At 40.8% G+C, this 24,737-nt stretch overlaps 1 protein-coding gene across 1 annotated transcript in view; it reads left to right on the top strand.

Annotated features, from left to right (window-relative positions):
* cep192 (centrosomal protein 192) overlaps positions 1-24,737 on the top strand; it is a 135,680-nt gene that overhangs the window by 35,107 nt on the left and 75,836 nt on the right. The window contains exons 16-23 of the mRNA XM_078541058.1: positions 203-326; positions 5,386-5,537; positions 5,828-7,067; positions 8,884-8,971; positions 10,587-10,701; positions 14,318-15,224; positions 19,900-20,048; positions 24,469-24,699. Of these exons, the coding sequence (XP_078397184.1) occupies positions 203-326; positions 5,386-5,537; positions 5,828-7,067; positions 8,884-8,971; positions 10,587-10,701; positions 14,318-15,224; positions 19,900-20,048; positions 24,469-24,699 (3,006 nt within the window). The remainder of the gene's footprint in view (positions 1-202; positions 327-5,385; positions 5,538-5,827; positions 7,068-8,883; positions 8,972-10,586; positions 10,702-14,317; positions 15,225-19,899; positions 20,049-24,468; positions 24,700-24,737) is intronic.

Raw genomic sequence — 24,737 nt, 5'->3', positions numbered from 1 at the left:
GCCTCAGCCTCTAATTGAATTCCCGTTTCACATTTCCACATTAAGTAAAATCTTAACCCATTCTCCTTAGACTATTTGGGTAACTAAGAAGAGACCCTCCAAAGAAATTGTTTAAAACTAGAAATGCACAACTAAACTGTTGTCTATGTATTTTTCCTTAATTTATGTTGGTAATAATTGAGACTATTTCTAAATCTATTAGCCTTCATTTGGATATTCCATAACGTCACCAGAACACCGAGCACCTGTTCCTTTATTTGAACCTAATTTGTCACAAGTCCACAATGAAACCAGCAAGCTTTGCAATGATGATGCACTTTATTCAGGTAAAATAAAACCTATATTTTTGTTTGCACAAGTTGAGTATCCTTTAATAAATGTGCAAGTGCCAAAATTGAGTTTGTGATTAAAATAAATAAGGAGAAACTATTGTTTTGACTGGCAGGTGGGTCACTGAAGAACACTATTTAAGATGATTGGGAAAAGAGCCAGCGGGGAGATGAGGACATTTTAATTTTATAACCTGGAATGCACTGCCTGAAAGGTGGAAGAAGATTGAATAACAACTTTTAAAAATGAATTGTAAATATATTTCAAAAGGAAAAATTTACAGGGGCATGGGAAATGAGCAGTGGAGCGGCTCTTTTGTCAAGTTGGCACAGGCCAAATGGCCACCACTGTTTATTTTTATTCATCCACGGGATGTGGGCTTCACTGGCTGGGCCAGCATTTGTTGCCCATCCCTAGTTGCTCTTGAGAAAGTGGTGATGATCTGCCTTCTTGAACTGCTGCAGTCCATGTGGTGTAGGTACACCCACAGTGCTGTTAGGAAGGGAGTTCCAGGATTTAGACCCAGCGGCAGTGAAGGAACAGCGATATATTTCCAAGCCAGGATGATGAGTGACTTGGAGGGGAACTTCCAGATGGTGGCATTCCCAACCATCTGCTGCCCTTGTCCTTCTAGATGGGTCGTGGGTTTGGAAGATGCTGTCGAAGGAGCCTTGCTGAATTCCTGCAGTGCATCTTGTAGATGGTACACACTGCTGCTACTGTGTGTCGGTGGTGGAGGGAGTGAATGTTTGTGGATGTGATGCCAATCAAGCGGACTGCTTTGTCCTGGACGGTGTCAAGCTTCTTGAGTGTTGTGGGAGCTGCACTCATCCAGTCAAGTGGGGAGTATTCCATCACACTCCTGACTTGTACCTTGTAGATGGTGGACAGGCTTTGGGGAGTCAGGAGGTGAGTTATTTGTCGCACGATTCCTAGCCTCTGACCTGCTGTCATAGCCACAGTATTTAAATGGCTGGTCCAGTTTGGTTTCTGGTCAATGGTAAACCCCAGGATGTTGATCGTGGGGGATTCAGTGATGTTAATGTCATTGAGCATCAAGGTGCGATCGTTGGATTCTCTTGTTGGCGATGGTCATTGCCTGACACTTGTGTTGCGTGAATGTTACTTGCCATTTGTCAGCCCAAGCCTGGATGTTGTCCAGATCTTGCTGCATTTGGACGTGGACTGCTTCAGTATCTGAGGAGTCGCGAATGGTGCTGAACATTGTGCAATCATCAGCGAACATCCCCACTTCTGACCTTATGATGGAAGGAAGGTCATTGATGAAGCAGCTGAAGATGGTTGAGCCGAGGACACTGTCCTGAGGAACTCCTGCCCTGATGTCCTGGAGCTGAGATGACTGACCTTCAACAACCACAACCATGTTCCTTTGTGCTAGGCATGACTCCAACCAGCCGAGAGTTTCCCTTTGATTTTCATTGACTCCAGTTTTGCTAGGGCTCCTTGATGCCACACTCGGTCAAATGCTGCCTTGATGGCAAGGGCAGTCACTCAGGAGTTCAGCTCTTTTGTCCACGTTTGAACTAAGGTTGTAATGAGGTCAGGAGCTGAGTGGCCCTGCTGAAACCCAAACTGGGCCTCGGTGAGCAGGTTATTGCTAAGTAAGTGCTGCTTGATAGCATTGTTGATGACCCCTTCCATTACTTTACTCATGATCAAGAGTAGACTGATGGGGCGGTAATTGGCCGGGTTGGATTTGCCCTGCTTTTTTGTTCAGGACATACCTGGGCAATTTTCCATGTAGCTTGGTAGATGCTAGTGTTGTAGCTGTACTAGAACAGCTTGACTAGGGGTACAGCAAGTTCTGGAGCACAAGTCTTCTGTGCTATTGCCAGAATGTTGTCAGGGCCTATAGCCTTTGTAGTACCTAGTGTCTTCAGCAGTTTCTTGGTATCACGTGGAGTGAATCAAATTGGCTGAAAACTGGCATCTATGATATTGGGGACCTCTGGAGGAGGCCGAGATGGACCATCCACTTGGCACTTCTGGCTGAAGATTGTAGCAAATGCTTCAGCCTTATCTCTTGCACTGATGTGCTGGGCACCTCCGTCCTTGAGGATTGGGATATTTGTGCAGGCACCTCCAGTGAGTTGTTTTAATGGTCCAGCACTATTCATGACTGGACGTGGCAGGACTGCAGAGCTTAGACCTGATCCGTTGGTTGAGGGATTGCTTAGCCCTATCTGTCACTTGCTGCTTATGCTGTTTGGCACACAAGTAGCCCTGTGTTATGGCTTCACTAGGTTGACATCCCATTTTTAGGTATGCCTGATGATGTTGCTCCTGCCATGCCCTCCTGCACTCTTAATTGAACCATGGTTGATCCCCTGGCTTGATGATAATGGTAGAGTGGGGTATATGCTAGGCCATGAGGTTACAGATTGTGTCCGAGTACAATTTGCTGCTGCTGAAGGCCCAGAGCGCCTCATGGATGCCCAGTCTTGAGTTGCTAGACCTGTTCAAAATCTATCCCATTTAGCATGGCGGTAGTGCCACACAACATGATGGAGGGTATCCTCGGTGTGAAGGTGGGACTTCGTCTCCACAACAACTGTGCAATGGCCACTCCGACCAATACTGTTATGGACAGATGCATCTGCGGCAGGCAGGTTAGTGAGGATGAGGTCAAGTATGTTGTTCCCTCACCACCTGCTGCAGACCCAGTCTAGCAGCTATGTCCTTTAGGGCTATGTCAGTAGTGGTGCTACCAAGCCACTCTTGGTGATGGACATTGAAGTCCCCCACCCAGAATATATTCTGTGCCCTTGCCACCCTCAGTACTTCCCCCAAGTGGTGTTCATCATGGAGGATCACTGATTCATCAGCTGAGGGAGGGCGGTACGTGGTAATCAGCAAGTGGTTTCCTAGCCCATGTTTGACCTGATGCCATGAAACTTCATGGGGTCTGGAGTTGGTGTTGAGGATTACCAGGGCAACTCCCTCCCAACTGTATACCACTGTGCTCGCCACCTCTGCTGGGCCTGTCCTGCTGGTGGGACAGGACATACCCAGGGATGGTGATGGTGGTGCCTGGGACGTTATCTGTAAGGTATGATTCTGTGAGGATGACTATGTCAGGCTGTTGCTTGACTAGTCTGTGAGACAGTTCTCCCAGTTTCAGCACTAGCCCCTGGATGTTAGTAAGGAGGACTTTGCAGGGTTGACAGGGCTGCAATTGTTGTTTCCGGTGCCTAGGTCGATGCTGGGTGGTCCATCCGGTTTCATTCCTTACCTACACTAAGATTCTATTACTAAGGTACAATTCATAGAATAAGAGGTGATCATTAGATTTGTTTGTCATACACAAATATAATGCCTTATTTGCTGGGCCAAAACCCAGGAGCAATCTCCTTTATGACACTGAGTATGCCTGCACAGCGACATTTCTGAGGTTCAAAAAGGCGGCTTACCATCACCACCTCGAGGGCAATTGGGGATGTGTAGTACTTTTTAGCCTTGCAAGCAATGTACACATCCTATGAACAAAAACCCTTTCTTATCCCACGTCCCCCACCACCCCGGATACTCCATCGGAATATAGTGGCGTCTGGTTATTCAGACCGACGTGCAGTATTTTTTTTTTAAGTGGCCAGTGGAATGTTTGCCTTTGTCTCAAGAGGGTTGAAATACCACGGATGCAAATTATTGTACAGCTGTACAGTGTCCTGGTTAGACCCCAGCACTGCATACAACTATTGGCCTTGGAGGGGGTTAAGTTCAGATACACCAGAATTACATTAGGTCTTAAGAGTTAAATTATAAAGACAGGTTGCATTGGCTAGGCTTGAATTCCCTTGAATATTATTTAAGTGACCTTATTATGATGTTTATAATGGGATTTGATGGGACAGATAAGGCGATACTATTTCCTTGAATCGAATGGGTTTGGGGAGTCAAGCAAGGGGCACAAAACTTTAAAATTAAAGTTAGGCGTTAGGCAGGAAGTACTTCTAAATGTAAAGGGCAGTGTAAATCTAAAATTCTCTCCTCCAAAAGGCTGTTGAGGCTACATCAGCTGAAAATTTCAAAAGTTTTTTTCATGGTGTGTCAAGGATATTAAGTATTATGGAGCTACTGTGGGTATGATAGATGAGCCATGAGCAATTGAATGGCCCAACAGGCTCAAGGAGCTATAAGGCCTATTCCTGTTCGTCTGAAAGAAAGGAGACAAGATATGAGATTGAAAGTTTTAAATTAGCTCTTGTGGTATGGGCAACACTAGCAAGTCAGCATTTAAAAAAAATTTCCATAATTAGTTGCCTGGAGAGCATTGAGAATCAAATACCCCTGGATAATCTTTAGTGTACCAGTGCAGGAATAATGGGAAGATTAGCCTCCTTACATCCTGTAAAATTCAATAATTTTTTAACTGATTAGCTGCCAGAAGAACCAAATACAGGTTTGCATAAACAATTGTTTAGAAATTCCTCTCCAACCCAAGCTCCCAGGAGACCTGATGACCCACCTGCCTTCAGTATGTCGATTTGAGGCACCAAAAAACTCACCCAGTTCCCTTTTGAATGCTTGCATCCACATGTGCTGCATATGTTAGCAACTTTTTCCAGTGATCTTTGTAAATCGAAGCACCTAGCATTGAACTTTGTTTTTGTAACATGGTACTTATGTCCCTGGTCCTCCTTTCCCTGGCCCTCCTTTAAAGCAATCCTTTTGAATGGCCTGTTCTCTTGGACTGAGAACTTTCTTTTGTTATCTTAGATGCCTCAAGTCCCTTCAAAGTCTGTGCTTTACTAAATGATTAAGGTGCCTGCAAGATTACATTTCTTGTTTTGTGTAAACTTAACTTATAACTACTTCAAGTTGATGCTTATTGTCATTGTAAATTCTGTTTAAAACTTGCATAATTCACTTGGCTAATTTATATGGGTAATATCATACTGCCATGGTGAAATCTTCTATCACCAGGTAGTATTGTTTTAGAGGAAAAGCACAATTCTGTTCACAGAACTTGTATTTGTTGCTGTTTGTTCATTCTCTGTCTCATTTTTCATTAATATTACATTATGAAATATCCAGGAGTTTGTTTTTATGCAGCTGACCTGAAGAAAATGGACCAAGAAATTCCTACAGAATTTTCTACTACATTTCTAATTAACAAGCTGACTGAAAATGACAAATTTCAAACCAACAAGGAATCAAGTTCAAATATTCACATGAATGAATGTGGGGTCAGTGTGCCATTTTGTTCTTTAATTTTTTTTATTATTTCATGGGACATGACTGTCGCTGGCTAGGCCAGCTTTTCTATTGCCCATTCCTAATTTCCCTTGAGGATGGTGATGAACTACCATCTTGAGCCACTGCTATGTTTAAATGCATGTTATGTTTTAAACTCTGAAAAATTTTAATCATTGACTTGTTGAATAATGGCTTGCATTCAAAACATCATTTGGATATTTACTTTAAATTGTACTTCAAATAATAAGTATATGGCTAAAAACTTTTCCCTTTTTCTTAGAGTATGAAACTTTTGAGTTCACATGCGAAAGCTGAAGAACCTAAATTATTCAATGGCACAGATTCCTTCTTGAGCATAAGTGCAATTGCTTCTGCTATAGCTGATGCATCAGTGAGTGCTGACCCTGCTCAGCTAGCTACAATGATTTTGGAGCTTTCTAATAAGAACAGGAAGAAAATTGAGCACGCAACAACTATCAGCAAACCAAGTGCGCAGCTGCACGACCACGAAAGCAACATGAAGGATTTGGGTGTTTTTGTGGAGAAGAATTGTGAAAGACCTGAGACCAGTGAAAGTGAAGTCCTGAAATCTGAATTTAAACCATTGTCAGAATCTGTTTCTGCTTACAGTTTAGATTCTGTTGTTTCATCTGAAAATTCCAGAAATCCTCACAGCACGTCAAATTCATTTTCGGAGAAATCTACCTCAAGTAGAACCAGCAAGCAGGAAAATAAGGAAACAATATATTCAAAAGAAAAGTTGGGCCAATTTAACGCTATTGAAACACGAAGTGTGACTCAGTCAGATGAAACTTGTCTGTCAGTCAAATTAGTTGAGGGTAAGAGCAGATCACATAGTCAGAATGATCGCACAAAAACTTTTGTACTTGAGAAGAGCAAATTTTCTGGCCCCAAACATGGTGGAAGTCAACTTACCGATGTCAAATTAATGGCAAAAGAAGAATTTTTTGATAGCCAAATTACGTCAGTTGGAAGTACACTCACTGATGTGCCAAAGTTAACTGGCACTGTTAAATCAGTGGAGAAACATGGTGAATCTTTTTTAACTGTTTCTTCTACACAGAAGGTTTGTCTGGTGGATAATGAACCAAACTTGGATAAAACTCTTTGTAAAACAAAGAATGAAAGTGGAACAGAGATGATGCAAAAAGATGTTGAGGAAAGGTCTTCAGAAACATTATCTGATGATCGAATATTTAAGACAGAACAGAAAAACTTGAAGGTCACTGTTTCTTCACAACCCACTGCTGTTCAAGGTGTGGCAATGAATAATTCCAGTTTGCATTGTCCAAAAATACATTCTATTGAACCTGTGGAGCAAAGATTTAGAAAATCAAAGAGTGATACAATATGTGAAGATGACAAAGCAATGCACGTAACTTCAAAGTCACAAGTGGGAAGAGATGAACCAGAAAGCTCAGATCCCCATAACCAAGAAGAGAGAGTCAGCTTTGAACAATCAAATCGTGACCCAACTGCACCAAAAAACAATGAAACTGGTGAGCAGTCATTAAATAATGAAGTACTCATTGCATTAAAATGATATTGGCTACTGTAATTAAAAAAATAATAAAATATCAAATTTTCTAGGGTTACCTTCTTAGAACCATCCAACGCAGTTATGTGTAAACTTGAGATCATCCAATACTCTGCCTGTGTCTTAACTTGCAGAAAGGCCCGTTCCCCTATCATCCTTGTGCTTGCTGACCTACGTTGGCCTCTGACCAAGCAATGTCATGGTTTTAAAATTCTCATCCATTTTTTTTCCCCAAATCCCTTCATAGCTTCGATCCTCCCTATCCATGTACCCTCCTCCAGCCCCACAACCCTCCAAGATCTAGTTCTGGTCTCTTGTGAATCCCTGACTTTAATTATCCACCACTGACAGCCACTCCAAGTTGCCTAGGCCCTAAGCCCCTTAAAACCTACCTCTTTGACCAAGCTTTTGGTCATCTGACCTAATATCTCCTATGTGGCTTGGTGTCATATTTTGTTTTATAACGCTCCTGTGAAGTGCCTTGAGACATTTTATTATGTGCAATATTAATATAAGTTGATGTTAATGGAATCACTTGAATATCATTTTTAACAGATCAAGTGTGTGTGGTGATGCACAGCAAATGTAGATAATTTTTAGTGGTTCAGTACTTTTGACATTGCATGTAATTTTAGCCAAAAAATACATAGTCAACTTCTGCCGTTCGCGCCCCCCTTCATCACGGTTATGTTTTACCGCACTATCTGTGTATCCAATTGTGGTTTGCGCCCCCCGATACTTTGCTCATCCACGATTAAAAGTGTAACAATCCAGATGCCCCAAGTTCACAGTGATATTTAAACAGCACACCCCTGTGTAATGTGTGGCAAACCCCATGTTTTGGGACCCTCTTAAAGTACTGGTGCCACTGCACACTTACAAACATTGAACTCAAAGTGTCGCTGCTCCCCTGCCCACCAAAGCTTTTTTTATACTAAAAAATTAAACAGCACTTACACTAGCAAAAGATTTAAAGTTTCTGCACATGGTCCTGAAAGGTTAAGTAAGAACTTTATAAAATTCTTCAGAAACCATAAAAAAAAACATTATTTGTCCTCTTTTCCTTGAAGAAAGCGTGCACTACAAATATCCCTTCACTATACTGTGCAGTCTCCATGTGCACGTGTACAGTACTGTGATTTATAATTGCACTACAGGTATGTACTGTATTCTGTAATAGAAAAGCTTTACATTGTTTTCTTGTGTTGACACAATTCAGCAAAATTGTCATCAATTTAATTTTAAAAAATAGTTTTTATTGACTCCATCAATATAAAAATGTGAAATTTGGGGATGGCTGGAACATATCCAATTCAGTCCCATAATAAACTGTTTGTCATTCGCGATTTCACCTTTTGAGAGATCGTGGGAACGGAGCTCCCCCCACCCCCAAATGGCAGGAGTTGACTGTACTGACTTTCAAAGTAACATACTTTATATGTAATGTAACCCATTGATCAGACCTGAATTGCATTGGATAGTTATATAAAATATTTGGGGTAGAAAATAGCAGCCTTGTGAATTATGTAAAGAAATTGCAAGGAGCAACTTCTGTTGTAAAATAGAAGAAGCATTATATTTGCCAATAAATTCATTGCTTCTAAATTTGTAGGATAAAGTGAAGCATGAATTATAAACTGTGATCAGAATACGTTAATCTCTTGCAGCTCTGGTATTGTGCGTTGGTGCTGTTTCATACTGAAGTTAAAATATAATTATCTTAATGGCTAGTAAATACATAATTTTTAACTGAAATACATAATTTTCTTTCATTATAGATCATTGTTCTATGGCAGATCAGGTAAACTTGAGGCCATTGACTCATTCTTCACCAAGCCAAGTAACAGATTTACAAACTGCCACAAGGTAAAGAGGTTTTCTTTCGCGCGTCCCTGTTCAATTTTATGAATTTTGTTTTGGTGCATCCACAAAGTGGCAGGTTACTCGGACCAGAAGCTTGAAACATTTCAAATTAGGCACCTTGTTCAGTAGAATATTAGCATGTTTTTTGCAAAGCGAGCACTCGGAACACTTTGCTGAAATCTGTCGTTCAAAGCCAATTTACAAAGCTCTACTATCCAACCATGAGTAAGAACTCTGGGGTGGCCATCTATGAATTGGCTGCCCAGCTAGTCTGAAGCTTCCTTTAAAAAAGGACAATAAGCATCCCAGATTAGCTCCAATTAGTGCAGTCATGAATGGTCTAGTACAGAGGAGAGATACTGGCCTGTGCATTTGATGTCCGTAATGGCAATGTATGGAGATAATTGTTGAATAATTTTATCGTTTTTTTTTTAAATTCGGAGAGGAAATGGGATGAGGAGTACCCTGCCATTTTTTTCTTTTAACGACATTTCTTTAGATAACCTCTGATTTGCAAAGAGCCACTTCAAAATATGAAGACTGCTCCTCTGGTTGAGTTAATAAATTCAACACTCTTCATAAAGCTGAACCGTACATTTGTAACAGCAAGATCCCAGATTCTGTTTTCGGTTAGGCGATCCAGGCTAGGGTGCCAGTCGGGGCCTGGTGCTTCTAGATTTAAGAGCAGTGAAAATCAGCCATAATTTTTGCTTGTTTGCTATCCATGGGGTCCATGTTGGGAAATGTAGGACTGTGATCCTTAGATGAGGATGGGATCTAGCTTAGGTGTGATTCTTTCTTTCCTTCTCCTTCCCCAACAGTTGAATAGTTTGCTTGTGTACTGTGTTGCTTCAAACATGAAAATTAGACACATGGCAAGGTACTGAAACTTGGCCAACTTCTGTAGAAACATAACCTATGAGAAAGGAGGGGAGAAATTGAATAAAGTAACAGAAAAATAGCCTGCCTGGCTCTTGGATGGTGGTTATCGTGGATCGCAATAGATTTTGCCTATTTTTCAAAGCCCATCCAGGCTGAGCAGAAAGGTGTGCCATAATCTTAAAAATAATCATATTTTTGACTAGGGTTGTACTGCTTGAAAGACTATTAACAACAGAATCCCTATAAACATATTTTCAAAGTAATTAGAATCGAGCCTGTGAATGGGGTTAATCTTGAGTAAAATCATTTACCAGTTACTGTATTGCCCTGAGAGATTAATCTAATAGTAAATTTTGTGCCTGTTTCCCTGATGGAGACACTGCCTGGTGTAGAATAAAGCCATACAGAGCAGTGACCCTCCTTCATTTTTTGATCTTTGCATTAGCTGATCTCATCTAGACCAGCAGATGGAGTGCTGCAGTTGACTGCTGGAAAGTCTGCAGTTTGTCCAAGGATGAGCATCTGGGCAAGTTACAGTGCCCTTTGGTAAATAGCCTGTCATGAACTCCAGTGAGTACTGGAGATCTACCAGTATCCAAGGAACTGGAGAACTTGGGACCGGCAGAAAAAGAGGACAAACAAAACTATCATTGTCTTACATTGATGGTTTATTATCTTAATGTGTTAATTGCAGGGCTGATTTTCTATTCCTTAAAATACATTTTCCCTTTTCCAGCAGTTCTTCCTCATTGACATACTCCAACCCAAACCTTAGCAGACTGAGCTATATCTCTGGTGTTGACACAACACTGCAAAACAGCACAGCCATTGATGGTCCAGCGAATGCTAAGGTAGGAGAATGCTGTGAAACCTGAAATAGCAACTTAGATTTATGTAAGCAATTTTAACATATTAAAATGTCCCAAGGTATTTCACACGAACGTTATCGAACAATATTTAACACCAAGGCACATAAGGAAGTATTAAGAGAGGTTTAGGGAAGGAACTCCAGAAGGTAGGACCCAAGCAGCTGAAGGCACAATCACCACTGGTCAGAATTAGAGGTGCATACATACTTTGGCAAACATTGGGAAGAATGGGGTTACAAGATAGGGAGGGACAAGGCCATGGAGGGATTTGAAAATCATTGGGAGTTATAAAATCAAGGCATTGCCTGACCGGAAGCAGGTCAGGGAATACAGGGTGATGGATGAGAGGATATGGGCAACAGTTTTGGGTGAGCACAAGTTTACCTAGGGTGCAAAGTGGAAGAATGGCCAGGTAAGCATTGGAATAATTGCATCTAGAGGCAACAAAGGCATGAATGAGGGTTTCAGCAGAAGACCTGAGGCAGGGTGGAGAGGACATCTTAAAGCTGAAAGTAAATAGGTAAATGAAGTAGCACCCCTCAGTGTTGGGTTATTGCACTGCCTGCTGTGAAAGACATTTCAAAAGATTTCCAGATCACAATTTCTGATCATTGCACAAATTTTCAATTATAACCACTTGCTAGAAGAAACAAATGTAGGAAGCACGTAGCAAAAAAAAAATTCTAACTGTTACCAAAGCAGAAACTTACAGCAAGCAAGGTGGCATCGGAAAAGTAAAACAGATCAACATTTCAGTTAGGCAGTATCATTTTAACTTTTGACCTCTGATGAAGGGTTTCTACTTATTTTTCGTTACAGAAGCTAATATTCATGCCATGTACCTACAGCATTTTCTGTTCAATTTTATTTCCAGCATTTGAAATTTCTTTATTCTCTTCTCAAGGGCAACTAAGGACGGGCAATAAATGCTGGCCCAGCCAGTGAAGCCCACATCTTGTGAATGAATGAAAAAAAATATTGTTTTTGTGTGCACATATAAAATTTTAAAGGCATCTAGCTTCCTTGCAAATAAAATCATGGGTACAACTGGTAAGGCTGAAAATGGTTTGTAGTTTGTGTAACTGAGTGTGGATGATTTCCAAGTTGCTCGAATTCGGGGATGTTGCCAAATTACCCATAAACGATTGAAAATCAACTGATGGTTTTGATCACGGAATACTAATAGTCAATGTGCATTTCAATAGGAAAACCGGAATGTCAGAAAGTGCTACTTCATGCACTGTAGAGGAAACCTGGAATTCTTTTCCTCCAAAAAAAGCTGTTTGGGCTAGAATCAATTGAAAATTTCAAAACCAGTGATAGTTTTTGTTATTCAAGGATATTAAGGCTCAGGGTATCAAGACTGGTAGATGGCGTTAAGGTACAGGTCAACCATGATCTAATGAACTGGGGTAACAGGCTGAAGGCCTACTCATGTTCCTATATTTTCTCTCAACCCAACTGCTGGCCATAGATTATTAATCGTCTCGATCTTCTAGCACTATACTGTCCAGTGAAAGCATTCATTCTCAGTTGGGCATATGTATTAATCTCACTGGATTTATGCACAAGTGCCCAATTCATTTCTGGAACTTGAGTTGCTTGTACTTTACACATTTGAACAAACTGAACTTGAATTAGAGTACAAGGAATCAATAATATGATTTTTTGGAAGGGTATTCTTATGTCCTCTTATTGAGCAATAAAGCATTGCTTAAAAGCAAGGTTATGTGGTATAATTCGTGGTCCCATAACAACATCAGGTTTACCTCCCACCCCCAATAAATCATGTGGTCTTTTTTTTAAAAAATGGCTTTGGGAAGGGTAACGTAAAGAACGTGCTTTAGGTTTTAGAAGAAACTATATATGCTTTTTGCCACGCAGACTGTGATAATTTGCCTCCACATTTAGAGGTAGTGGTCCAAAGTTGTATCGAATCACTGAATGTAGAGAGGCCATTGACTTGGTGTCTTGGGCCTTTACTTATCCACTTAAATAAAAGACTGATGCATATCTCTTACTACCATTAACTTGAATCTTTTAGATTTTGGCCAATTATTTCTTCTTGTGTTACCTACGTTCCTTCACTAAATCTGAATAGAATACAGAAAGGATGAAAGATGTGAATTGTTTACTCTGACCATAGATCAACACCACCAAGCACTTATTTACATACAGACTAAATTTATAGGTTCACTCTGGTATGGTCCTGAGTTGTTGGCTCTGCCTTTAATGCCAGTTGCTCTAGTCTCTGAGCAAATGGCAAAGGCAGTGATTTTGGATTGTTAATAGTCTCAACAGTAGATGTAGTTAGTGCAGGAGGAATGCAGATGAAAGTATTGATCCATTGCTTTCTGTTCCCGATCATTCGTTATCCTTTAATCTTGCTGCAGGCTCTTATATTTACTATTTACTTGTTTTCTCCTTGATTCATTTATTCAAACTTCAAATCTCTTTTCGCTCCTCTTGCCCTTTCAGTCAGTTTCAGAAGTTTCTCAGAGCTCATTTGGTGTACAAGCTCTTGATGTCAGTTACAGATTAACTTTTATGGCCAATATCACCACTGAAAATGGTGACTGAGAAGTGGACGTCTCAAACAATATGTTTCTCCCTCCTTTGTTTTGTTTAGCAGATTTTGTAACTCCTGAATATACCAGGTTTTTTAAATCGGGAAGCGGTTCAATAGGATAGACAGAAAAAATGTTTCCATTTGTGGAGGAAACCAAAACTGGACGTGATAAGTATATAGGTAGTCACCAATAAATCCGATAAAGAATGTGGGAGAAACTTCACCCATAGTGTGGTTAGAATGTGGAACTTGCTACCAAAAGGAACGGTAAAGAAAATAACATTGTCTTTCAGGTGAAACTAGATCGATACATGGGTGGGAAAGGAATTAAAGATATGTTGATAGGATGGGAGGATACTTAGATGGAGCATAAAAATGGACACCGATCTGTTGGATCAAATTGTTTACTTTTGGTTCTGTAAATTCTATGCAATATACTTCATGAAAACTGTTCTACATATTTTAAATTGGGTGCTATCTGGCGGCTGACAATATTACAGCCTCAGTTTCTGAAAGGTCATACTGGAAACATTACGTGCTGGCCTTATCTTTCTCTTTTATCTTTCTCCCACTGCACGCGCGCGCGCGCACACACACACACACACACACACCCCCCCCACCCCCACCAAATATACTTCTGGGCTTATTTTTTTTAAATATTAAAAAAAAAATCTGTGACAAAAATGTATTCCGAGCTCGTATATATTTGGAAGATCTTTTAGGTTAGAAATAATTGACTGATGTCACGCCACAGCTGAGTTGTACAGTTTGGTCAGAGTTCAGCGAATGAAAGTTTTAAGACAGGGAAAATAAATCAGAAGTTTTGCAAAAACCAGAAGACCAAAAAACCCATAAGAGAGTAGATTGTATGTAGTGTTCAGGAGCCAGCAACTTTCTGGTTTCATGTTTATACTGTATTTGCATATAAATACTGCCCATAATTGTTAAGAAATAACTATGGTCTGCCAATACCTTTAGCAAACCAACCTACGTGTATTCTGTACCTAAAAGTATAATTTTCTTCCACAGAATGACAAAACCATCGAGCTAAGCACTACAATTATTCGATCAAGTCCCACTCCAACGCCAGATCAAACTCTAGTTAATCCAAGTGAATTGACAATTTCAAGCTCGTTGGAGGAACATACAGATGATTCTTGCAATCCTCGCTCACAGCCAAGAAAATCGGGTTGTGATAAACAGCAAAGCCATGAATGCAGAAGTTCTGTGGATAAAGCTGAAGATGGATGTCATTCACAAATAGCTGACATATCTTCCCCACAGTCTGAAGAAGCAAAGATACTACAATCAAGTAATCAGCAATTGGATGCTTTTCCTCCTGCAGCATCAGGCAAGCCAATGGTGTATGAAGAATCATCTACAATACAAAAAGCTGATCATGTTCATGCATCTTGGCAGGACAAGATGAACAGAATACATTGTAGAGACAACATTCAAGGATCCTACACAACTAATAGTGGGTTAGGTGTTCTCCCACCATTAAATACTAATTGCAGATATATGCCCATTTCAAGCTTTAAACCTCAAGGAGCTTCTTCAGATGGGCCCACGGCAGGCCCAACATTACTTACTGGACATTCATTATTAACAACTCCACTGGCCCAGCAGTATCTGGGAACTCTGACCTCCACTTCCAATTGTCTAAATGTGCCTTTGACCTCATGCCACTTGGGCAACACTTTGTCTTCTAATATACATAATCTTGCAGCTGGTTTGCCTGGTGCTAATATGCTCATTGGGAATATTCAAGCATTTGGGACTCACCTTGATCCTAAATTGGGGGCAAGGATGTTAGACCCAGCTCAGTTCTACAGTGCACACACCATACCTTTGGACTCGCAGTCTATTAGCTACCAACCATCTAGAATTGGCATGATTGATCAGTGGTCAGGTGGACATCAATTGAGAGATGTTGGTATGTATTTTTCTGGTATCTTTCTGGAGCTGAAGTTGCTGTTAGAACTAGATGTGCTGATATTTTTTTCAAAAAGCAAAACAGAAAAAGCACCATGCTTCATTCACCCCTTTGATACACTATAGAAGTGTAGCCTCATTCATACTTTCACTTGCGATAGGACTTTTAATCTGGGGAATCATGTGTCAACAGGAAAATGTCATATCACCTCATTGCACCTAAAACAATGCACCACACATGGTCTTGCATCATACAAGATCCACAATATTACGTAAGTTCATTTTTCTGCAACTAAACTTCTTGGCTCACCCCTGACTTGCTGCCAAACTGGAGTTAGTATCCCTAGCTCTACAGGTGTAGATTTTACGAGACAGATTGTCAAGTATGTTTATATCTAAGTGTTCCAGATTTTGTTTTCATTTTGAAGTTTTCCAGAAGTCCAAGGTGGTGGTGTTACTGGGTAGATTAAAATATTAGATGAATCTTTTCTAATCCAGCTTGTTAGAAGTAACACACACAACTATAATCTGCTCTCTAGCTAGCCATATAAAAAACAAATGAAACAGAAAAAATAAATGAACGACATTCAACAGCTAAAGTTGACAATTTAATATTGCATTTGGTAGAGTTTCCCAAGCTGGGCTTCAGTCATGTGGCATGGTTTATGAAATACATTAACTGGATCGTAAAGTATATTTAGTTCAGCATGTCTGCACCAACATATGATGGAGGTTTTCTGTTTGTGAGATGTTAGTTTGCACCTTAGTTATCTCTGTTCAGCGAAACTGGAGCGTCCTCTCCAGGGCATAAGTCTGGGCAAAATTTATGGAGACCCTGGGCTGCCCAAACGTCAAGGTCCCTCCTTTTGACCCCCCCTGTTGGGTCCAAAGAGATGCAGAGCACTACGTTTGACCCCAGCTTGGATGCAAGAATTGCCTGAAAGATGACCGAGTCAAGTCTACACCTGCTTTTGGGCTGTACTCTAGACTTTTTGTCAGGGCTTACTACCTTAGTCTTTACCTCTCCAGTGGGGCTATTTTCCCATAGCTGGGAGTTTGGTTCATGAGCACCAGGGCATGTCCACACACCAGTGGGCCTACAGGCTGCATGCCTGGGGACCATATCTCCTTTGCGTTTCTCAGAAGCTTTAGTTTGGAGCCACAGGGTACCCAGTTTCCATGTGTTACCATGAGGAGGCACAGCTGAGGACTTGCCTGTGGAGAGACTGTGTATTGACAGGGAAAGACTTGTGCAACAAAAACAAAAATTGCTGGAAAAACTCAGCAGGATCTGACAGCATCTGTGGAGAGTAAGACAGAGTTAACGTTTCGAGTCTGTATGACTCTTCCATTCTGAAGAAGTGTGATACGGACTTGAAATGTTAACTCTGTCTTTCTCTCCACAGATGCTGTCAGACCTGAGTTTTTCCAGCAATTTTTGTTTTTGTTTCAGATTTCCAGCATCCGCAGTGTTTTGCTTTTATCTAAGGATTTATGTACTTGGCTCCATTTTTCACATTGCGACTAACCAGGGGTATAGGCTGAAAGTAAAGAGCACACAAGAGCTCTGAGCACTTTACAAAATGCAGTGATATTCTCACCTTCATTCTTTCTATATAGTGTGATTTTATAGATTTGACTCTGATTCACAAAATGCATTAGGAAGGAATGATGGCACAAACATGGTAAGCCTAAAAACCAAGACAAACCTGACCCTGTTAGGGAGGGAGAGATGTCTTTGGACATGCACTACAATTGTGTAGGATGCTGAGGCAAGTAAGGGTGGAAATTGCGGAGGCAGTGGTTATAACCATCCAATCCATGGATACAGGGAAGGTGCCAGACGACTGGAGAGTTCCAAATAATATACCCTTGTTCAAAAAAGGGTGCAAGGTTAAATTCAGCAACTTCAGGCCACACAGTTTATCCTTGGTGGTGGAAAAGCTTTTAAAAACGATATCCAGAAAAAAATTAGTCACTTGGACAAATGTGGATTAATTAAGGAAAGTCAGCACGGATTTGTTGAAGGCTAATGTGGTTAACTATTTGAGTAACAGAGGGTTGATGAGGTTAATGCAGTTGGTGGTGTATATATGGACTTCCAAAAAGCACCTGATTAAAGTATCATAACTGGTTTGTCAGCAAAGTTGATGCCTATGGAATAAAAAAGACAGTGGCAGCATGGAAATGAGTTACAGGAAACAGTAGTGGTGAATGGTTCTTTTTCAGAAGATGTATAGTGGGGCTCCCCAGGAGACACCGTTGGTTTTCAGAATCTGTATTAATGACATAATGTGGGTGTGAAGGGTGCAATGTCAAAACTTGGAAGCATTGTGATCTGTGAGGATAGTGCTAGACTTCGAGGACGTAAACAGGTTGGTGGAATGGATAGACATGTGGCAGATGAAATTTAATGTAGAGAAGCGTAAAGTGATGCATTTTGGTAGGATGGACGAGAAAAGTCAATTTAAGATAAAAGGGTACAATTCTAAAGGGGGTGCAAGAGCAATGGGGCCTGGCGTATATCTGCACATTCGAGGTGACAGCACAGGTTGAGAAACCAGAAACCATTTGGGATCCTGGGATTTACAAATAGAGTACAAAAGCAAGGATGTTCAGATGAACCTTGATAGAATACTGGTTGGTTCAGCCTCAACAGCAATATTTTGTCCAATTCTGGACACCACACTTTAGCAAGGATACATAGACATTGGAGAGGGTGCAGTAAAGATTTAGGAGAATGGTTCCAGGGATGAGGAACTTCATTAACGTGGCTAGATTGGAGAAGCTGGGGCTGTTCTCCTTAAACAAGAGAAGGTTGAGAGGAGACTTGATAGAAGTATTCAAAATCATGAGGGACCTAAACAGAGTAGTTGAGGGTAAACTGTTCCCATTGGTGGAAGGATCGAGAACCAGAGGACACCCATTTAAAGTGATTGGCAAAAGAACCAGAGGGGACAGGAGGAAAAAATGTTTTTATACAACGAGTAATGAAAGTCACTGCCTGGGTGTGTGATGGAGGCAGATTCAATTGTGGCTTTCAGACTAATTGGATAAGCACCTGAAGAGAAATAACTTGCAGGGCTATGGGGGGAAAAAGGCTGGAGAGTGCAAGAGCAACTTGGCTGAAAGCCAGAGAGCTGGCATGGACTCGCCAGATTGAATGGCCTCATTCATTGTTGTAACCATTGTGATTCTATACTGAGACCACACCTAGAATACTGTGCTCCATTTTGGGTAAGGAAGGATGTACTTGCCTTTAAGGCAGTACAGCGAAGATTCACAAGATTGGTCCCTGAGATGAGAGGGTGGCCCTATGCGAGGCCAAGTAAATTGGATTTATATTCTCGAGTTTAGAAGGATGAGAGGTGATCTCGTTGAATTATTAAAATTCTGAAGGGGCTTGAGGTTGTTTCCCCCTGGCTGGTGACTCAAGAACAGGGGCACAGCCTCATGATAAAGGTTCAGTTACTTAGGACTGAGATGAAGAGATATTTCTTCATTCAAAGAATTGTGATTGTTTGTTTGGAATTCTCTATCCCGGGCAGTTGTGGATGTTCCATAGTTGAATATATTCAAGAGTGGGATAGATGGATTTTGATCTGAATCGAGGAATGTGGAGAAAGCAGAGTTGAGATAGGGGATTAGCCATGATCATATTGAATGGCAGAGCAGGCTCAAGGGTCTGCATGGTCTACTCTTCCTATTTCTTCTGTTGTCCAGTTCATACACTTGTTGGGAATGTTGGTGCCACTTGATGCTGAACAATCAGTGATTTAACTTAAATTTATGTTGGGAATTCACCAGAATAGGGTGATGATGAAATTGCAATGGCACTCACAAGCACCAAGGAACCTTTGAAGACCCTTGGTACTGAAAGGTTACTGGCACTGGGTTTTCTGGTACTGAGAAACTGCTGACACAAGACATTTTCACTTATTGGTGCCAGCATTGTATGCAAACAAAAGGCAAATTGCACCTGATCTCTGCAAGAAGGTAATTATCAGTCTAGTAGCACAGGACTTCTCTCAAGGGCTCACAGATTTCAGGTGTGGCATCACCAAGGAAATTATTGCTCAAGCAACTTCAGTGCCAGATGGTATCAACCATTCTTCAGTGCATGTTCCCCCAGAGTTAGTCAAACCCACCTGTAAATATAACCGAGGGGCATTGGAACAACTGTCAAGTAGTAATCCAAGAAAGCTTTGTACTTAGTCCCGGTTGTGGAAGATTGGTAACATTATAGTCTTCAGCAGTAAGGGAATTCAGCAGTGAATCTTTACCAAAATAACTTCTGAGAAATCAGAACTGAATATATGATCTACTGGCGCAGCAATGCAGCCAATAATTTGGCTGGATTGATTAGAAGCATTATTTTTGTAGTGAGTTAGAGTGAGGAGGGGGAGGGGAAATAAATAATGGTAAACGTCCCAAGGATGCATTGTTCAATCAGAGCTCCAAATATACTGTTAGTTAACTTCTTTAATCTTCAAGTGAAAATAGATATTGGCAGAGGTGTGGAAGCAATTTGATGACTGAATCACTGTGTTATGTCATATTTTAAGCCCTAAAAGAATGGTGTGGTTTAATAATTTTGTAAACTGATAGACTTTGGTGCAATTTTTTTTTCTTCTTAACTCCACGTTCTTTTTCCCCAAAAAATTCTATTCTGTTAGGCCATGTGCTGGTCCCGGAGGAATTGAAGTTTCCAAGCTCATGTTGTGTTGGAATAGCATCGCAAACATCACTCAGCATGTTCAATCCAACTGAACGGTGGATGCAAGTCTCTATTGGAGTTGTTAATGTTACACTAAATGGAGAGAAGGTTTGTATAATTTTAACATTTTTCTCATCAAATAGGCTTCCAGCAGGATAAAGATAAATACGGCCCAAGAATTGTTCAAATTTGCATCTTACAGTATCTGAGGGGATATCCTTTTTCTATTTTTGGCCAACTTTCAGTCATTCCCGGTCTTAAATGTTTGCTTTAAATCTGCTTCTGGATATTGGTTTTGATTTGATTCATTCATGGGATGTGATCCTTTATTGCCCATCCCTAGTGGCCCTTGGTAGGGTGGTGATGAACTGCCTTCTTGAACCACTGTCACCCTTACTGTGTAGGTACATGCACAGTGCTGTTGGGTAGCTATGTTAAGATTAGCCATACTAGCAAACTCTAGTAACTGAAAGCTATGATGCTTGTGTTAGCATTAGACAATTTGGACTGAGAACCTAACTTTTAATAGTCTGTGTTTTATATGTCTAAGTTAAACTGTTGCCACACAGCGTAAACAAATTGCTCAGCTGAATGGTGCCCTGCCAGTCTGCTGCTTTTCAAAAAAAAAAAATTCTTCAAACAAGCTGAATTTTTTTCTCACCTGAAAACTATGCTTTCTTCCCCTCGCCCCACCTGATTTCTTGTCATTTCTTCCAGTTTTTGTCTCTTTTGCATTTACAACTTCTGAACCAGAGTTTGAAATATAGATTTCCACCAACTGGGGTTCTCCTTTAATGGTGGACAGGACCATGACCATGCCTCTACCCCATTTCCCCCTCTACGCTGCTCTCAAAATAATTGAGTGCTCCTTCTTCCCACTTTTCACCTTGCCAGCCTCTGAACTATCTGCATAAATTTTCTGCCATCTACAACACCATTACCCCATCCAGAACATCTTTGCTTTATAGAGGGTCCATTCTCTCAAAGTGTAGTCATTCTTCCACTACTCCACATTCTAGGTGCCTTTCCTTGGCATTCTTAGCCAGTGCTAGCAGATCTCTGGATTTGGATCTGTGTGACGGAATAGAGCTGCTTTGGGTGATGTACAGGAATCACAGTCGTTAGACCCAAACGATTATTATATCAAAGTTGGTAACTTAAAGATAAAACAAAACTTTGTTTAATTGGGGAAAAAAACACAATTTTTTTCTCTGCAATAGCTGACTATTTGGCACTGCATTCTTCTAGACAAAAAAATTAGAACCATTATGGTTGTGCTCATTCTTCTAATATCTATCTCTCACACAGAAAATCAGGACCAATTGGAAATAGAAGATATAGTAATATTTCAACTGGGCATTAGGCAGAAACCCAGCGGTGAAGGAGAGGGGGGTAATGAATTGTCCCAATAATGCCACTCAGTAGTAGGTCAGTTTGTGTTTGCACTACTTGGTTGGAGTAGCGAGGATGAGGTTACTGGATATTTAGTTCCATTCCTGAAGGCTCATTGGAGCAGCAAAGGCTTCGGGTTGTCCTGGTGGGTTCATTGTACCTCTGCTACAAATGTCTATGAGGTAAGGATTCATGGAATATGTGGAATACTGCATATCAGACGCTGTTTTCTTTTGTGTGGTGATCATTGAACTTTGAAAAAGGCTAGTTGGATCATCCAAAAGGATCCAAGAGGACCAGGGTGGAGAAAAGACCGTAAGATGTGGGAGCAGAAGCAGGCCATTCGGCCCATCGAGTCTGCTCCACCATTCAGTGAGATCATGGCTGATCTGATGATCCTCAACTCCATTTTCCTGCTTTTTCCCCATGACCCGAGATTCCCTTACTGATTAAAAATCTGTCTATCTCAGCCTTGAATATACTTAACGACCCAGCTTCTACAGCCCTCTGTGGTAAAGAATTCCACAGATTAACCACCCTCTGAGAGAAGAAACTACTCCTCATCTCTGTTTTAAATGGGTGATCCCTTACTCTGAGATTATGCCCTCTGGTCCTCGACTCTCCCACAAGGGGAAACAACCTCTCAGCATCAACCCTGTCAAGCCCCCTAAGAATCTTATGTTTCAATAAGGCTGCCTCTCATTCTTTTATACTCCAGTGAATACAGGCCCAACCTATTCAACCTCTCCTCATAAGAAAATCCCTCCATACCCGGGATCAATTTCGTGAACCTTCTCTGGATTGTCTCCAATGCCAGTACATCTTTCCTTAGATAAGGGGGCCAAAATTGTTCACAGTATTCTAGGTGTGGTCTAACTAGTATAGTTTGTACAGCCTTGTATAGCTTTAGCAAGACTTCCTTATTTTTATACTCCATTCCCTTTGAAATAAAGGCCAACATTCCATTTGCCTTCCTGTTGAACTTGTATGCTAGCTTTTTGGGATTCATGCACGAGGACTCCCACATCCCCCTGTGCTCAAGCTTTCTGCAGTCTTTCTCCATTTAAATAATATTCAGCTCCTCTATTCTTCCTGCCAAAGTTCATAATCTCACATTTTCACACATTATATTCTATCTGTCAAGTTTTTCCCCATTCACTTAACCTGCCTATAATCCCTCTGTAGATTCTTTGTATCACCCTCCCCACTTGCCTTCCCACCTATTTTTGCGTCATCTGCAAACTTGGTGATAGAACATTCTTTCCTTCATCCAAGTCATTAATACATATTGTAAATAATTGTGGCCCCAGCACTGATCCCTGTGGCACTCCAATAGTTACAGGTTGCCATCCTGAAAATGCCCCCCTTATCCCAATTCTCTGTTTTCTAGTCTTTCGAGTTATCAACAGTCACAGATTGCAACTCTTTCGAGTACAATCACAGTTCTTGGTTTCCGGGAGTGGGACATGAACCCACAACCCTCTGATTCAAAGGCGAGGTGCTATGAACTGAGCCACCCTCCATCCATGCTAGTATACTGCCCCTAACACCATGGGCTCTTATCTTAAGTAGCCATATCTTATTAAGTAGCCTTATGTGCAGTACCTTATCGAATGCCTTTTGGAAATCCAAATATATTACATCTACTGGTGCCCCTTTATCTATCCTGCTTGTTACCACCTCGAAGCTAATAAATTTGTCAGGCATGATTTCCCCTTTGTGGAGCCATGCTGACTCTGCTTGACCGGATTAGTTGGCCTAAATCTGTCAGCTCTAAAAGAGGTACAGTAGATAAGTATATGGAAGACATTACAAACTTTGTAACGATGCATACCTCTTTATGAGGGGTGGTCACTAGGACCTGAGCCTGCAAGAGGAGTGCGCCACAGCACTCACATCTCTTGAAGTGCTAATGTTAATTCTGAAAAACTGATTTTATAGATATCTAATTCTGATTTTAATTTCAGGCAAAAGTAAGTACTGCCTTCAGGTATTTTTTCAAGTTACTTTTAGACTTTTGTTGATCTGATTTTCCATTCAAGAAACGCCTTTCATCCACAAATTAAAATACGGTGAGCCCTGCTGGCTCGTTTGTACATTGCTGCCCAGTGTCTTTTTAGTGGTACTGCATGCTAACTGTCAGCCGAAACAGTTGATGGGCTGCGCACCTAACATTGCTGTGACAGTCATTTAATAATGCTAATTGTGATGCCACTTACAGGTACTGTAGGTAAATGTTAGCAATTTTAAAGTGGCTGTAGGTAGAGCCTGATTTGGGATTTGTACTAAAATGTTCAGATCCACTTGGCTGCCTTAAACAAGGCACAAAATTTGCAAGCAAAGTGAAAATAGGGGTTTATGTGTTGGCACTGCAAGTGACTTCAAGAAGGCATACATGGGCTGATTGAATTGTTATGACAGATGAATTTGGAACAATGTGTGGCGATACATTATGGGAGAAATGACAGGAAATTTCCCCAAATGGTTAAGCTATAAGAGGAGAGACATTTAGGTTAGTTATCGTCCCACTTTCAAACATATAAGCATAATCAGGCTGTAAAAAGGCTTATGGTGTTTTAACTTTTATAAATAGAAGTATAAAGTGCAACAGCAAAGGAATAATGCTAAATAAATATAAATCATGGGTTAGGCTGCAGTTAGAATATTGTATCCAGTTTCATGCACCCTAGTTTAAAGAGACCTTTGAGAAGGTAAAGAAGAAATTTGCTAACATGATGCAAGAAACGAGAGGTTTTAGTTGTGAAGAAAGGCTAAGTGAACTGAGACTCCATTAATGTGGAGCAGGTTAAAAAGAAAATGGATAGAAATGTCAGAGTGAAGATTGGTAAAGGGAGGGGTTAGGAGACTTTTTATTTACGCAGATGTTAGTGTGGAATATCCTAATCAGTAATGATGTTGGAAACAGAATTCATGATCACTTTTAGAAAGGTACTCAATACAAGTTTGACATTCAAAAGAGTAAAAGATTATGGAAGTCGATCCCTTTTCCAGCGAGTCAGAGCAAGTTTGTTGGTTAAATGGACGTCTTCTGTGCCACAAAATTCAATGAAACTGTAGCCAAACTACAATGACTTGTTCAATTCATAGTATATTTTCACTCATTTTTACCTTCCAGATGGATACTTTTGCTCACCAGTGTTGGATATTCAAGAACAAAACCATCATTGGCCCTCATGTTACTGAAGATTTAAAATTGATGTTCCTTCCACGTCACTCTGGGATTTTTCAATGTGTAATGTGTGTCTCCTCATGTCCAGTCTCGGCAGATGCCAATACAATTGCCAGAGCAGAAGCACTTGCTGTAAGGGTGATTATTACAGCTGTGGCAGAAGACCCATTGATTGAGGTAGAGAACTGTTTAATATGTAATTTATGTATAGTACA

This window comes from Cetorhinus maximus, chromosome 4, assembly GCF_964194155.1.
Source record: "Cetorhinus maximus chromosome 4, sCetMax3.hap1.1, whole genome shotgun sequence".
Lineage (NCBI taxonomy): Eukaryota > Metazoa > Chordata > Chondrichthyes > Lamniformes > Cetorhinidae > Cetorhinus > Cetorhinus maximus.
The sequence above is the reverse complement of the archived record's forward strand: the minus strand, read 5'-3'. Positions and strand labels throughout refer to the sequence as shown.